The 17,497-nt window shown below is 40.2% G+C and overlaps 1 protein-coding gene across 1 annotated transcript in view; it reads left to right on the forward strand.

The window, feature by feature from the left end:
• Positions 1-4,092: 4,092 nt before the first annotated feature.
• LOC117553526 (glucagon-like peptide 2 receptor) overlaps positions 4,093-17,497 on the forward strand; it is a gene marked incomplete at its 5' end in the record, with an annotated part of 28,829 nt that continues 15,424 nt past the window's right edge. Inside the window, one exon of the mRNA XM_034227507.1 lies at positions 4,093-4,125. Coding sequence (XP_034083398.1) covers positions 4,093-4,125 — 33 coding nt within the window. The remainder of the gene's footprint in view (positions 4,126-17,497) is intronic.

Raw genomic sequence — 17,497 nt, forward strand, 5'->3', positions numbered from 1 at the left:
TGTGAGAAGCCTCGTTGATACGTTTTGTCTTTTTCACGAGCTTGCTGTGATATATACAAATCGGGTTGGTCCGGTCCAAAGTCTTTAAGTATCAATTTATCTCCCAAACTTCTCCTTTCGAAAGGATTGGAGAGTAGCTCTTGCACGGAATTGGGTGCGGACCGAGGTCCGCCGAATCCACCTGCACACCATTCTCATCCAACTACTGCGTCACCTTGGTCACTCACGAGTCTAAAAAACAACTCACGTCAACGCACGTAAGCAACGTGGGCGCCAACGTGAGCGCCCTCGTGACCAAAATATTTGACAGCGCTGATTGGCTGAAATTATGTTTCGGCGGCACAGTTTACTATTGAGACTTTTGCAACGTGCTGGTTGCTGCTGTTTGGCTCGGGGGCTCCGCCCGGTAATGATAAACTAATGCCATGGGCAAGGCCAGGCAGGAAACATGTGACTTATCAGTAACTTTAGACATCGTAACACAATTTTAAACGAGATTTTATTGTAGATTATACATTTTAGTGATACCAATTGTATGATATTTACCTTGTTCATTAAAAATAAAAATATATATATATATATTTATTTTTTTTGTATGTGGGAAGAGGTGGGGCGGCGCCCCTAGCGCCCCTATGGGCCGGCCGCCACTGCCTTCAGCCTTTGGTGCGCTTCCTCACTCATGTTCTTGGCGAGGTCATGAGAACAAAGTTCCATCTCACTGATCAGACAAGATGGTATAAAGAAGTCATATGTAATATTATAAAATCACATGCATCAGGGGTTGTACACTTTAATGTGTCCATTCACTAACCGACTCTTTAGGAAGGAAGCTGTAAGGCCTCTTGTTATAGGAGTGGTCCTCATCAGTGTCCAGGGGCATCTGTAGACAGTCAACCATTATTTTGACAGTGCTTTACATGCACGGTTTAACTCCTCCAAAAATGATCCAGGCTCGATTCAGAATGACACAATACCACACAAAACAAATGTTTTTGTATGTGTTTTAGGAGTAGTAACCCATTCTGAAACAGGCACACAGGGTCATAGATACGTTGAGCGATACACTGACCATGGTGCTGCTTGCATGCGTCCTTTTACGACTGATCCTGAATGTAGGTGGGACATTGTCGCTAAGGGTCGCCCTGCCTTCCTCACTATAGTGAGCAAACTTCTTTCCATACCTGCAATTAAGACACATTTTCTTGACCAGAAGGTTGAATTTTAGAGCCAGGTGTTCCCCCCAAATCTTCTTGATAATACAATTACAAATTCAAATGTTTTTGTAGCACTGCAGCATACCCTTCCAGTCCAAAGTTTTCCACCAGGATAACACACCACCACCTTCTCAGGAGAGACATGTCATGCTAAAGAAAGAGCATCAATTTTCATTAAGTTTGTTATAGCATTTTAATGTGACTTCTTTCCTTAATACTTACAATGCTGAAGTCAAAGCTGGCCTCCATGGCAAAATACCAGGCATACTGTAATGAGAATTTTATTAGCACATGCAAGACATAATGTACACGTGACGGCTTATAACTCCGTGAGAAAGTAGTCACACACCTCCAATAAAATGTGGAGGTGATAATGCCACAAGAAAGATGCACGAGAGGCCTACCTATACGTGAACATTCCTTAAATCCTTTTATTATTGCACACCTGTTTATTTGCAATCAATTGTGCCATATCACGGCCTTATTCTTACTCACCATTGTCATTCCCATGGGTCTGCTTCGGAAGCCCCTGTATGAAGAAAAGTTAGTAAGAGCATAATAGCCAATTGTGACAATACAATAGTGACATTGCAAACACCTCAAAATCCAGAGCAGTCTTCTCTGTCCAGGATCCTGCAATGATTTGCTGTGCAACACCCCTGGGAAAGCAAGAGCAAAACTAGGTCAAACATCAGAAATTAGAGTGAAAAAAAAAAGAAAAGAGGGGGAACAAAACGTTGTTGCTTCAGATTCAGAACATGAACCGCCAACTGTAGTCCACAGAACAGGGAACACAGTTGTAGAAAATAACAGCCAATAACACGTTCAGACCATGCAAATAAAGTAAATCATGTTATTGGAAAAAGTTCAACGAGGAAGATTTATCTCGGTCTCCCTTTTGATTGCGTTTGACACTTGGCTATTTCATTCAACTTTAGCTTTAAGGAAGCCGATCTTTTCTGACTATAACAATCCTTCCGTACTTAAAGGAGCAGTAGGTAAGTTTGAGAAACCGGCTCGAGATACACTTTGTTATATTCCATGGAATGCTCTTAACATGTTCAGTTAGCATATATGCTAACTGAACGTCGAGCATGTCAAGCTAAGATATATATATATATATATATATATATATAGCAAAATAAACACAATTACACTGCGCTAAACAGCCACATCGACAAACAAACGAGAACCTAAATAGTATGTAATTATATCTAAAACCACAATACGTTAATTACCTGAACTCGGTGCGCCATATTGTTTGTTGTCTGTAAACCTCCATGGCTGCTTCTCAGGTCGACTATTTTCATTTCCTCGCTCCTCGGTCCTCGGTCTCACCGGAAGTTGATTTGCCTGCGCCATCTTGAGTACCGTCCCATGGCTCTTATTTCTGCCGGAGGACCGAGGATCGAGGAGCGAGGAGCGATCATGGAGGAGCGATAACCGAGGAACCACCAGACCATCCTCCGATGAAATCCTCAGATACTCACCCCGCCCCCTTACTGTGTATCGCTCACTGATTGGACGAGGCAGTGCATGCACTGATCTGATGCTTCTTGACATGAGAGCAGAGTGAAGAAAATACATGAACCTCACGGGAGTCACTCCTCAGTTTATACCGTGTTTTGTTTCAATTCATGTATCATTTAGTTACAAATATATGATATATCTGAACAACAAAGTGGTCAAAAATCATTTAATTCATTTTTTGGAAACATTTTCATGATCGCTTTTTTCGTTTTACATTTTCATTTATTGTCATTTCCATTCAGTCAGTCATTAAGAGGTTAAGTGCTATTAAAATGTTAATGTGCTACATATCCAAACAAACAAAGTGTGCAATCCAATGAATGTTAATCTAACTGGGTTTTGATAGATAACATATCTCTTTTTCTTCTCTCAATTATTTTATTTCTATTGTGCACTCTAATCAATATTAATCAAACTATTGTTCGTTTATACATTTTAAGAATGGCGTTTATCTTTTTTGAGAATTAGTTCTTATTTTAATTTTATTTATTGGGGTCTACAACAGATGATACAAAGTTTGTGTCAGTAAATGTGTACTAACAGAGGCGGGGGGGGGTGTGGAAATAACGGGGACAGAGCTGCTGTCAGACGATCAGCTGTGCAGCGTCATCACAAACTGACGTCGCTTCACGTGACGCTCCGGAGGAAAGGACGTCCCATTGCTCTTAAAACTCATTTCCTTGCTTCTCGTGGTTTCCTTGCGTCCCTCCATGCTTCCCTGGTGGGAGGGACTAAACGCAGGGAAACGACGCAAGTGAGGGAAGCAAGGATTTCATTTAATCGACCTGAGAAGCAGCCCATGTCTCCTTAAATATCCCTGCGTCAGCGTCTCACGTGTTGGGCGTGCTCTCTTCTGACCATATTTGGAAGTACAACTTTCGCGGCCGCAGCTAGACCCTTCTCAGCCACCGTAGTGTCGTGTCAAGTGGTTGTGTCGTGTACCATCGTGTACTGTCCGCGGCCGCAGCTAGACCCTTCTCGAAAACTCCGGCTTTCCGGTCCTACGAAGCTGGTTCTCTTTTTAGTAGTGATGGGTCGTTCGCGAACGATTCGTTCTTTTTGAACGAATCTTTGAAGTGAACGAGATGAACTGAGTCCTCCCACAAAACCATTCGTTTGTTTGAGTCGCCGCCAAAAGCTAAAGAGAAGCTGTTCGCGAACGACGAACTTAAAGAACTGGCGGAAACAGTTCAGAACTGTTTCCTACAGGTCTTTTATCTTATATCCCTTTCTTTCAAGAGGAGGGTCTCGTTAGGGCCCCTCCGAAATACTGGATGTTCCATATTCTACACAGACAGAGTTGGACTCAGATGGACAACTACCACAAATACAATGAAGTACTTTACTGTTGGACTCAGTACTAGTTGGACTTCTACCACAAGTAGGCTACTATGAAGTTATTTTACTGTGTACTTTCAGTTATTCTCTGTCAAACTCCTGTGGCAGAAAATCATTTTTATCTCATCAAATATAGCAGAAAACATGCAGTTTGACAGAGGATTAAAACTGTAATCAGAGCCCTCTCATCTGAGCTCCGTTAGACACACACAGGAGCGGTACATCCTCCTCAACCTGTCCGCCAGAAATGCCTCAGAGGACGGATACCTGAACCTTAGCGTCCAGTTAGCTTAGCCGCTAGCTTAGCGATAAATACACACAGCGTTGTATTCTCCTCCCCCTGTCGGCCCTAAAAGCTTCAGAGGGCGGATAGCTGGGCTCCGTAGCGTCCAGCTAGCTTAGCTGCTAGCTTAGCGATAAATACACACAGCGTTGTATTCTCCTCCCCCTGTCGGCCCTAAAAGCTTCAGAGGGCGGATACCTGAGCTCCATAGCGTCCCGTTAATGCGAAACACACACACAGCGTTAGCGGGACATTCTCCTCCCCTGTCGGCCCTAAAAGCTTCAGAGGGCGGATAGCTGGGCTCCGTAGCGTCCCACTAGCTTAGCCGCTAGCTAAAAGGTAAACATAGATGGGTACATAGAATATGAATAAATCGTCACCGATGTAGAGGATATCTTTTTTGTATTCACTTTGAACTCGGCCAAATGGAGTTTAATGCTTTGGGATTTATGTTAGGCCACATAGTACGTGCATGGGTTTGAAAGTATAACGTGCTAGCCTGCTGTAATACATCGTATAGTCAGGCACACATTTATGACATTTAACAATGGCCAATTATATTTCTTAAATAATATGTAGCCTATTCCCAGAGCATAATTTATGTGGCAACAAGGTGAGGTGTAAAATGTGTTTTAATATCATACATTTTACGCCAGCAAACTTCTCGTACGGACTTCGGCAGTAGTGAAGACTCACTGAACGAATTAAGTACAAAGACAAATCGTTAGCGAACGTGCAAATCACCAGAAGTCGTTCGCGAACCGGTGAACGAATCAGTGAACGAATCTTTAAAGTGAACTGAATCAAAAGATTCATGTCCCCGAAGGGAATCTAAATGCCCATCACTACTTTTTAGCAGGCTAGATCTCCATGGTAACTTATGCTTAGCGGCTAACCTGGGGGGTATACTACGAATCTAGTTTAACCTATCCTGGATATGTTTTGAGTTATCTGGTTGACTTAATCCAAAACAAAGCCGCTCTCGCTAAACTGTCCTACAACGCTGGCTATCAACTCGTTCGCTCAAGCCAGCCGTGTCCTATCTAGTTAGGTGTGCGTTCACATAAAAGGGGTGGTATCTGGAGCATTCGACCAATCACAAACATGGAGAAGCGTACTGACAGCGCAGCGTCATACTTCAGAATGAAAAGTCAACTATAATATTAGTCAAATATGAAGAAGTTAAACTTTAAACATCCATGACTTAAACACTTTATCCAGGATCAAAGCCACATAGCTGCACCTGCAAGGTGAATACAGCTGGTTAAAGAAAGAGTGTTTGAACAGTTTTATGATATCACTGCACGAGTGGATCTGACTTTAAATACATTTGACTCGAGTGTTTCGTCAACTTAATGTGTTGCTTAAAATAATACTTCTGCATACAGTTTGTGACACTGTAAGCGTTGCACGGCCAGATACGGCTCAATAAGCTAACTCAGATAAGGAAATATATGATACATTATGATGTGATATGAATGATAATTGGATTGACGTCTGCACTCACAGTGCCGCGGACTGTAGGCTACGTAATGTTACTTTGATCCGGTTTCTTATGTTGTGGCAGATATTTAAGTAAGCTTTCTTAACGCTAATGTTATAATAGTCAGATTGCTCTGAAGATGGGAGGTGATATTCTATTCATTTTCATGTTCACACAGTCTGTGATTTTGGCCGGCCGTCTTTCCTGTATTTCCTCCGCACACTGAGCTCTGATTGGTCAGCAGGCGTGGTGCTTTCGCTGAGTTGATCTCTTATCCTGGAACCTATCTTGCTTCGGAGCACAGACTAGGTTCCAGGATAAATCACCATGGAGATCTAGCTCGCTAAAAAGTGAACCAGCTTCGTAGTACCGGAAATCCCAGAAGTTATCTTGCTAAACGAAAATCCTGCTTCGTAGTATACCCCCCTGGTCGGGACCAGGTTAGGTTGCAGGCTAAGAGCTCAACTCAGTGAAAGCACTGCCTGCTGACCAATCAGAGCTCAGTGTGCGGAGTTTAAAGCGATCAAGTCATATTACAGGAGAAAGGAAATACAGAAAAGCTGCCGTTGCAGGAAAGACGGCCGGCAAAAATCACCGACTGTGTGAACGTGAACATGAATAGAATATCACCTCCCATCTTCAGAGCAATCTGACTATTATAACATTAGCGTTAAGAAAGCTTACTTAAATATCTGCCACAACATAAGTAACCGGATCAGAGTAACATTAAGTACAGTCCGCGGCATATCACTTCATAATGTATCATATATTTTCTTATCTGAGTCAGCTGAGCCGTATCTGGCCGTGCAACACTCACAGTGTCACAGACTGTATGCAGAAGTATTATTTTAAGCAACACATTAAGTTGACGAAACACTCGAGACAAATGTAATTAAAGTCAGATCGTGTCTTAGACGGGGCAGTGATATCATAAACCTGTTAATGTACGCACTCAAACACTCTTTCTTTTGCCAGCTGTATTCACCTTGCAGGTGCAGCTATGTGGCTTTTATCCTGGATAAAGTGTTTAAGTCATGGATGTTTAAAGTTTAACTTCTTCATTTTTGACTAGTATTAAAGTTCACTTTTCATTCAGGAATTATGACGCTGCGCTGTCAGTACGCTTCTCCATGTTTGTGATTGGTCGAATGCTCCAGATACCACCCCTTTCATGTGAACGCGCACCTAACTAGATAGGACACGGCTGGCTTGAGCGATCCACTTGATAACCCGCGTCGTAGTACAGTTTAGCGAGAGCGCGTATGTTTTGGATTAGGCCAACCGGCTAACTCAAACATATCCAGGTTAGGTTGAACCAGCTTCGTAGTACAGGCCCCTGGACCCATCTTTTTTATAAATGTTCACATTATAATTTTTGTCATTTGGATTGTCTACTCTGTATATCTATTTTTTAATCCATAAACAATAATAATAATTCATTTATTTTATATATATATGCGCCTTTCAAGGCTCTCAAGGTCGCCGTACAAACACACAAAAAACAAAATACACAATACATAACACCAGCAGAAGAAACATAAACAAGACAAGGCAGTATATAAAAAGAAAACAACATCAATTGCATGTCTGTCCGTCCTAGGAGAGGTATTCCTTTTTGGAGGGGTTTCTTTGGGAGTTTGTGAGGGTCTAAGGACTGAGTGTGTCATATGCTGTACACCCTGTAAACACACACATGTGTAGTTTGTGCCATTGGGTTACATTTTGATTGACTTATGACATATCAAAATCAAGATTGATTGATTATCAAAATGTTATTCCCTGGGAGAGGGTTAACCCCAACCCTTACCCTAACTCACCTATGTACATACTGTAGTTCCCTCAACATTCCCCTAGTTCTAGTGTCTAACCCTTCTTTTGGTTTTCCAGCCCTCAACGGTACAGTGTTTATTCAATGCACTCATGGACCATGTTTTCAGCCACACACAAAAAAAAGGTATTCATATTGATGGCTTCTAAGAGCATTTAAGACTGCGTATGATTTAATCAACCATGTAGGTTTACAAACAAATCAATCAGTCATATGCTCCTCTTTCTACAACAAGGACATAAAAGGAACTTTAGTTCTGGGTTCTTGTTTTGTTCTGTTGCCTGGTTCGTGTGTTTATCTCTGCTAACAATCACGTATATACATCCTCACCCAGATATCATTAGATAATACTTGAGAATTAAATGCTGTATGGTATTAAATAAATGATGTGGGATTAGATTTTCTTCTTGTGCTACTCATGTAGTAAATAATCTAGATGTAAAACAGGTCAAGTGTGCATTTCATTAATACTGTATAAGGTAAAAATACACCTTGCTATAAGTATAGATTAATGTCTCAGAATTGTATGAGACTGCGCAGTTAAAATGTTATGTAAATCAAATATATCCTTCTGTCAGACAAAACACAGGATCTTTCTACAGACATTATTAGTGGTACTGGATTTCTTTACTTTAATTTGAGTAATAAAACAAATCTACAATGTAGCTGATTGAACATTAAAAATGAAAATGAATTATTTTGTCCAGTACATCTTATCCAAACCAGATGAACATTTTAGCAACACCTAGTCACTGATAAGGTCTGCTCTTGACACGGTAGAACACAATTATTTATGAGTAGAAATAAATATCATTGCCTAATCCACTTTGGGAACCTGATCTCAACCCAGTTTGGTTAATGTGTCAATTGCAACCATTGCACAGTGGAATCTAATTATCTAGCCAAAACTATACAATCGTAATAAAATCAGATCTTAATTTAGTATCTAATTTAGTTGCTGTGAAATAACACAACACTATGCATTCATCCAAAAACCATATACTGTATTATTTATATTTTCTTATAAAAAGAATTGCTGATCATAGCCCTTCCCAAAGATACAACTTATGTCAAAATGCTGATGTGACTTATGAATTCCATTTACTATACGATGTATTGTAAAGGTATACAATGTCTGATTCATTATAAACTTAGCATTTCAAAGCAGTGGGCTTTACAAACAATCTCTTAGTTATGTTAGTACTAAAGAGTGTATATGAAAGTATTTGAAAAGCTGATGGAAAAACTCTGAGGGTAAAACTAATTTGAAACAACTTTCCTTTTTTGCTACTCAAGCTAATTATTGACATATAATCAACATCTTATATATTGTATTAATATTTCATGAAACTGTATCATTTCATTTAACTTGAATTGCTAATATGTTAGCAAACAGGTGCTAAACTGTTAGCACACTGCTTGCTGTGGTATTTTTACATCCAGCTGGTTGCTAACAGTTTAGCAAGACATGTTTGCAATTTTGTAGTTTATGTCCACTATGTCCAATTTGCCTTGTTTGAGTCTCCAACAATTCTTATGAGAAATATACTGTATGTCTTTTGAGTTAAGTTAAATTCTTCCCTCTGAGCTACAGTAGTAAGTTGCTACGTATCTTTTTGCTGTTTAGTGCTGAGTAGGTGATATACAGTGGATTTGTAGGGACTATCTACTGACAACTGTTGCGTCTGGAAACAAGCGGTAAGACAAACCCAAAACAGTGATATTAAATCTGCTAAAACACTCTACAGGGCTGAGAGGAACTGCAGATCTACTGCGGTCAAGCCAGCCTCCACTTCGGAAAACAGAGTCAAGCCAGCACCGCGTTGTTTTGCGGTGCGCGAATATCCTATGCATTACGGTAGCGGCCTGGAAAAACTGCCTTCAAAATAAAAGTGCTTACTCGGTCAATAACAATTATACCAAACATATTAAAATATGTACTATATAGGCCTAATGTGATCAATAATAATGTAAGACAAACTACGTATAACTACCACATTATAACTGAGTGAATGTAAAACTCAAAAACTCTCCAGTATCAAAGACTCATTTCACTCCAGGGTGATAGCAGGACACCCCATCTAGTCACTCAGACAAAATCAGGACAATCTGATTTAGAGTTTCAAAATAAAATACCTTTGAAGTGTCATATATATGAGCTATCATCCCTCTGTTTTTAGATAATGTGACGGGGCTCTATTTGTCCGTTCACAAACACTGGCCTAGTCGGTTGGGTTACGCTCCAAAAAACTTTATTCTTAACAGCAACAAAAAATATACGAACCAGCATACCTTAAACAAACAAAATAAAAGACAAAAACAGGCCGTCCATCACTCATTCAGAGTAAACGTGTTCTGGCTGTTGCCTTCTCTGCAACAAACCCCCGAACACGTCCCAGCTGTTGCCTTCACTGCAACATTCTTCAGAGTGCCACAGTCCAAAAAAACCCGTCCCTTATGAGCCCATAGCCCCTCCCACAGGCTTACCGTCAACAGGTGACACAATTAGCTCAAAACCACATTTCAACATAAAAATCCGACCCAAACATAAAACAGGTTAACCACCTCTTAATACAATCATTCCCCATAATTAACAAAAGTAAAAATAAATAAGAAATTGCATGGTTCATTTGACGGAAGAGAGCAGGAAATGTTTGGTGTGTCGGCTGTCAGTGGCGGAGTCAGTCACTCTGTGACCCGCTCCGTCACAGATGAGAATAAAACAAAAACTGTCCAGTATCAAATACTAATATCACTTCAGGGTGATAGCAGGACACCCCATCTAGTCACTTTTGCCTCTTTCACACCAGCGCTTTTTCAGCTCCGGCTCGGAGCTGGAGCCTGAAAAGCGCCGGTTTTTCCTGTTCACACCGCAGCGGCGCCGGCTCTTAGCTCCGGAATCCGGTTCACTTCCAGCTCCAAAAAATTGTCGGTCTAGAGCAGTGCTTCTCAAAGTGTGGTCCGTGAGCGCCCCCTAGTGGTCCGTGAGCGCCCCCTAGTGGTCCGTGAGTATATTTCACATTTGAAATACATTTATTTATTTGAGTTTTCCGCACTCTCGCAGGAATATCTCCGCAATGGAGCGAGCTTAAGTTTCACTTTCGATTGCATGATATAGCCCAGATAAACACGTTCATCACACATGTGGCCACTTGTTTGTACCATTTTCAGGCGATTTGTAAAAAACGATGTGTTTTTGGATATTTGTGGAGTTAGGTGGTCCGCGAGTGTTTTTTTATTGGTTAAGTGGTCCTTGGTATGAAAAAGTTTGAGAAACACTGGTCTAGAGGCAAGAGCTTCGGAGCTAAGAGGTGGCGTCGCTTACGTCTCTCTTACGTCGAGGCGTGCAGGAAACTAAACCCACCTCCCCTGAACATGGGTCGACTGTCATGCCTGCCTACAAGCAGTAGTGCTTATAAACACACTTTATAAAGTCAGGCAACACTAACCAGGCTTCGTGTGATTTTGTTTATTTGTACCTTACTTTGACCATCCGTTCACTGTTATTGATCATTGTGGAGAGAGGCAGACGTTTTGTTTTGTATTATCGGATGGAATCAATACATGGGCTGCACAGGTTGTCGTGTCCGACTATCACAAGTAGAATCATAATAAAAATACGCCGGTAAAATGTGCCTGTAGAAAACGGTCTATGCCACAATAGGATAGCAATAGCAAGTAGTCAGTTTAGCTTTGTTTGCTATGCTAACATCACCCATTTTATACCAGAGAAACTTTCATAACAGCGTTGTGATGCCAAACAGCGTCAATTCAGACTGACACACATTCACTTAGGCTAAGGGGAACTGGGAATATGTATCAGCTGCTTGTGTGAGTCGGACAGTGAATACTTTAGAGCGGCCGCAGCAGTGTGAGCTAACCGGGAGCTAACGGAGGAGAATAAACTCCCGTGGAAGAACAGTACTGCAGCGGTCGGTAAATGCTGCAGAAACACATTAATAAACAATGAACCACGGCACTCTGGAGCAAAGTATAAGGTTGGAGAAGTCGTTATTCAATTTAATCTGGCTTCGTGTGATTAAAAGCAACACGATCATCGACCCGACGCAGTTCCCCGTTGTTGTGAGCGCCATAATGCCGTTGGGGAGCAAATCAGCGATGTAAACGGTGACGTCATGACGCAGCAGCGGCAGCACCAGTCGGGTGCTGGGCGGTGTGAACAGAGCGGCAGCAGAAAAGGGAAACCGGAGCTGAACCAGAAAAGCTCTAGCTCGGAGCTAGAAAGGGAAAAGCGCTGGTGTGAAAGCCGCATTAGAGAGAATCTGGACAATCTGATGTAGAGTTTCAAAAATAAAATACCTTTGAAGTGTCATATATGAGCTATCATCCAGAATTTTTGGGGGGGAAAATATAGTGTAAAATAGAAGAGAAATAAAGGTTAAAGCAAAAATATCCATATTCACTGTAAAATAAGAGTATCTACATCTAAATGCACACTATAGAACAGACAAGAATACATTTGAAATTCTCAAAAGTATGCACTGCATGTACGATGTAAGTACAATGTAGCAGACGGATCAAACAATGTATGGTGCTGGGAGTTATCTGCTGGCCAGGGATGACGAGTTGTGGGTTATTGCTTTAGAAATGTTTTGAAAAACAGTCTCTGCTTGGCACCCATTAATATGCATTTTATGTCAGTTTCAGCTCATGGAAGATAGTGCATTCTAGGAACTGGAGGGACTCCACACCCAAAAAAAATTCAAAGATTAAAAAGTGTTTTGTCATGTGTACATAACTACATACTCCGCCTTATGTCCTATACCATTAGATATATTTTTAGGGGCACTGATATGATATGTTAACTTCCTATTCTTAAATACACTTGCAACAAATATATGTGTTTTTGATACACTACACTTACAGTACAAGAACATTTGCAATATTTGTAGTATCACTGATAATAATATGAACCTGTCTACATCAAATTAATTGTTAAGCCTTCATCATTGCCTATTTTGCCTCAAGCGCCTTGGGCCCATGGCAAGTTGTTGTGTCAGCTGTTTAAATGTTTCCTACTTAACAATTAAACAGAGGCAGAAATAAGAAAATTGGTGATGCGGCCTTCGTTAATTATGCCCCAAAGCTGTGGAACACGATACCGTTGGACATCAGGGAAGCCTGCTCGGTCTAAATGTTCAAGAAAAAGCTCAAGCTTAAGCTTTAGATAGCTACTTGGTTTTATTTTATTATCCTGAATTTTGAATCTATTTTTTACTCAATGTCTATTCTATGCTAATTTTATTTATGTGTATGTCTTTTAACCCTTTCATATGTGATATCAATGTTCTTGTTAACTGTATTTTATTTGACATCCATTTTCTTAAACTCTATCTTATGAGATTGTGAAGCACTTTGGACTGCAACTCCTGTATGAAAGGTGCTATACAAATAAAGGTTATTGTTAATATTATTATTATACTCTACATCAAGAAAAACATGTTCTGTCTTTTACTGATCGCAGTGGGTGTCAGCGTATTCGTCTTGTATTTTATTTTTTACATCAGAATGTCATGATTTTATCTGAGTGACTAGATGGGGTGTCCTGCTACCAGCCTGGAGTGAAATGAGTCTTTGATACTAGACAGTTTTTGTTTTATTCTCATCTAAACACAGAGGGATGATAGCCCATATATGAGACTTCAAAGGTATTTTATTTTGAAACTCCTTAAGTTTTACATTCACTCATTTATAATGTGGTAGTTATACGTAGTTTGTTTTAAATAATTATTGATCACTTATATAGTACATATTTCTTAATTGAATATGTTTGGTATGTTATTTAGGTGTATTTGTTATTGACCGAGTAAGTGCTTTTGACCGCAGTGCAGATCTGGTTATTGTCTGCACTATAGGGCTTGCGCTATTGTCTGTAGCTCTCAAGATGACTGTTCAAATGCATCGACTTCCAATCACCTATGATTGAGCTGTTAGCTTCTGTGTTTCCCATCTATAATCTGATAAAATATAATAAGATACTGATCAATATAACTTTAACCAACAGAGCAAGAACTTAGGGGGAGGCTTTGACTAGCAAAACCATGTCGTCAGTATCATTTGGGTACACTCGTATTCTTACATTATCTCCTCGACAGCCTTTTCAGCCGCTTTCCTTCCTGTCTAGCTCCAAAGGGGAATCCATACACCCTGAGGCCATATCTTCCTCAAACTGCTTTACTGCCCTTCAAATATATATTTTTTATAACGTAGAATGACAATTTTTTATATAGGTATTTTCCTCTCTTCTCATCTTTAGCCTACTGTATGTTGGTTAGACACACAATGTATTGCCCTGTCAAAACTCTACATTATAATGCTTATTGAGCTGGACAAATTTAATTCCAACATTTTATTCTTACATCACAGTCACAAATAATGGTATGGCTTGCCCACTATGAGGTCTGAAACACAATCACATTCTATATATATTCTCTGCAATGGATTCTGTCAAACAATTTCCCATGCTACCCTCGGGTTTGCTCCTTCAGTTTCGAAAAATGTGTTTTCATTTTACCTGCCTCTTCATATTGCATGCTGCTTTTGTCTTGACATAATCATGCCCAATCCCTTATGTCATTGGCAATCATAATAATTCATGTGGAGTTAAAGATATGAAATATAGTAAATATTGGCTGCTGTTAAGTTTTTCATTGCTAGATTATTTTTAATGTAATGTGTCATGATGTGTTCCTGTTACGTCCCCTTCTAGGGTAGAGGAACACAACACACACCAGAATGGATTTGGTTACAATTATAATAGGGTTTAATAAATAACAATGAAGGTGTACAACAAGATGAAACAAAAAATAGTTAGTGAAATCACTAATCAATCACCACTAATCGGAGGAGGCTGCGGGGAAATGCAGCTAACCAAGAGGTAACAAAACACACTACTCTAAACACCTAACAGTACACGCTACGCTAAACACATATCACCCAACCCAGTCTCATGGCATTTCGTGTTCACCAACACGATTTTTAATCTATTGATTCGTGTTCACCAACACGATTTTCCCCTTTTTTTCGTGTTGCGCAGCACGATTTTAAAAGCAATTTATTTCTTTCTTGTTTGAGATAAGCGAGACCGACGCAGACCTGCGCAATTTCGATCAACGTCTTGCTAGTGCGTTGCATGATGGTTAGTCATTTTGTCCGACTTGCTCTGGAGGCCCGCCCACATGAGACGTTGAAATCTCGCGGGACAAAGACGCCCGCAGCCTTGAGAGCGAGGCGCGGCGAGGCGGCGCAGTTCCTCTCCACGGGCTGCGGAAGCTAAATGCTTGATGGGAAACGACTCGCTGGTATCTCGAGCTGAGCGCTCATTGGTGGTTTTTACCCCGTGCTGCTGATGAAACTCTCCAATTGGCTCGGCACAAGTTTGTTGTTGTTTTGTATCAGTTTTACGTCGCCACATCCATTCCCATTTTTCATCATTGTTCCACAATGTTTATCATCATGAAATTAATATCTATATATGTTATACTATACTTGCACTGCTTACCGTTTTCATACTTTATATATCTTAGCATATTCATACACACTGTTCATACTGCTCGCAGGCTGCTGTGTATATGCATACCCCTCACTGTTTATTCATCATTCAATTCATTCTATATTTTATTCTGTAGATTGTGTACATTACTTTTCACTTTACTGCTTTTTGCACTCCTGTGTTACATAGTGATGTCACTACTGTATGTTAGGAAGTAAACAAAGGAGTCCAATGGAGGCTTTGCGTGCGTCTGTGTGTGAGAGAAACTCCCTCTGGAGGGAGCTTTAGGGTGTAAGCCTTTGCAGACCATTTACATGCTAAAAAACCTAAAGAACGAACTTCAAGAAAGGGAAAATAGGGCATATGTAATGTATATGTACAGGTTGCTTGTCTTTGCTGTAGGTCTTCATGTTTTCTTATGTTAGCCTTATCAACTTTTCATGGTGATAATATCTTATATCTGCTTCTTTCAATACCACACTTGCCCAACAAAAATAATTATGCTGCTTTAAAAACGAATAAAATATACAATCAAGTAATAATGCTGTTATCCTTTCCACACTTCAATGCCTTTCCTGAAATATGTAGTGAGACAGGCCTCATGCATAAGGCTTATGCAGGCAGCCTTGGCTTCTGCTCTCCCATTTGCAGGCCTGTGTTTGGATTAGGTGCTGATAGTTTACACTGGGTTCCCATTAGTGTCAAAAAAGCCGGGTGATGCGCAGTTACTGTGTGAGATATCTAAACAGAAGGGAGGGGCCAGCGTCTCCCCCCTCTGTCTATAGTACAGGTGGTATTTGCTCTGTATATGTGGGTGTGTGTGTGTGTGTGGTTGTATGTGTACTTGTCGGTACTTGTATGTGTACTTGTATTAGGATATTGAATAAAACAAATGTTGTATTGTAGTGTTGGTCCTAGGCAGTGTGTCCATTTGCTCCTGGGTGATCAGCTTTCTTCGATAACAAAGTTAGTTATGTGGCTGCCGTTCGCCTTATCTTGATTGGTTGAGGGAGGATGGGGCGGGAGAGGGAATCTCTCCGTGAGGCTCCACAGGCGCTCTCAGTTATGCCGTGTCTATAGGGAGTACTTGCGGATCCACCTCATTCATAGGAGAAGAGGTCTTCAGGGAAAGGGGGACTAGGACTTCTTCACCTACTGTGGAATAACCTACCAAATAATAACAATCATAAGGAAGAAACTTTTTGGAAAAGTATAGAAAGAACCATCAATACGCTTTGGAAAACATTGAGAAGAAATTGTGGAATACCAACTACAACACAATCACATTCTGGAGAAGAAGAATTGCTGTCCTTGTCAAATTCGTCCAACAAATTCTGAATATTCTGGAGCTACCTGGTGTCGCGAGGCAAATAGAGCCGAGCTGAGTGGACTTAGTGAGGGATAAGAGTAGGATGAGTGAGAGGCCTTGCAAGGGAATGGGTGAGGTATGAGGAGGCAAACCAAGTGAGGGACCAGAAACCTGCTTTCAATGTGAACCCCCAGCACCATGCTCCTGCCAACCTGGCACAAGAGGACCCCGACCACAGCAAGACACACCCTCCTGCTCACATTATTCTTTGTTTTCTTCATCCACCAGGTAAATAATACTCAACTTATACACATAATACAGTCATTGCACATGCACTTAAACAGACTTGGGGAGCAATGGAATATACATAATCAGGATACCCAAGAAAAGATAACTGTATTACCTTACAGTTACATACAAAAAGACGTACTCAGATTACTGATACATTTGGAAAAAAGGGGATTACTGGCAGAATAACAATGTTACAATACAATTCAAAATAAAGATCAATGTAGAAGTAATGCCTTATTTTTGGTTTTCATTTAGGCTTCTTTCATTTTTCTTCATTAAAAATATATTTTGTATTAAATGCTCTAGGAGGACACCTGAGACAAGAATACTGTGTTTGCTCTTACATCATGTTTTAAACTACAACAACATTGTAAACTATACTTTTTAAGGGCTAGCCTATAATTTAGACACATTTTCGATAATGAAAATATTTTGTTTTATTTTCCATGGCCATATTGTTCTGTTGTCTTACATAATTAGACTTGAGTAAAAAACATCTTATTGATATTTATTTTATCTTTTATTTATAGACAGTGCATTTGATATTAAGTAATACAAAAGTAACGGAAAGTAATAAGGACATGTAACCTTATTACTTTACTTTTTTATATTGTGATACTGAGATTAGGTTACAGATACAACTTTTTTATGTGTAACTAGTATTTGTAACGGAATATATTTTGAATGCTACCTTCCCAATCCAGCATA

The sequence above is a fragment of the Gymnodraco acuticeps genome, unplaced genomic scaffold, assembly GCF_902827175.1.
Source record: "Gymnodraco acuticeps unplaced genomic scaffold, fGymAcu1.1, whole genome shotgun sequence".
NCBI classification, from domain to species: domain Eukaryota; kingdom Metazoa; phylum Chordata; class Actinopteri; order Perciformes; family Bathydraconidae; genus Gymnodraco; species Gymnodraco acuticeps.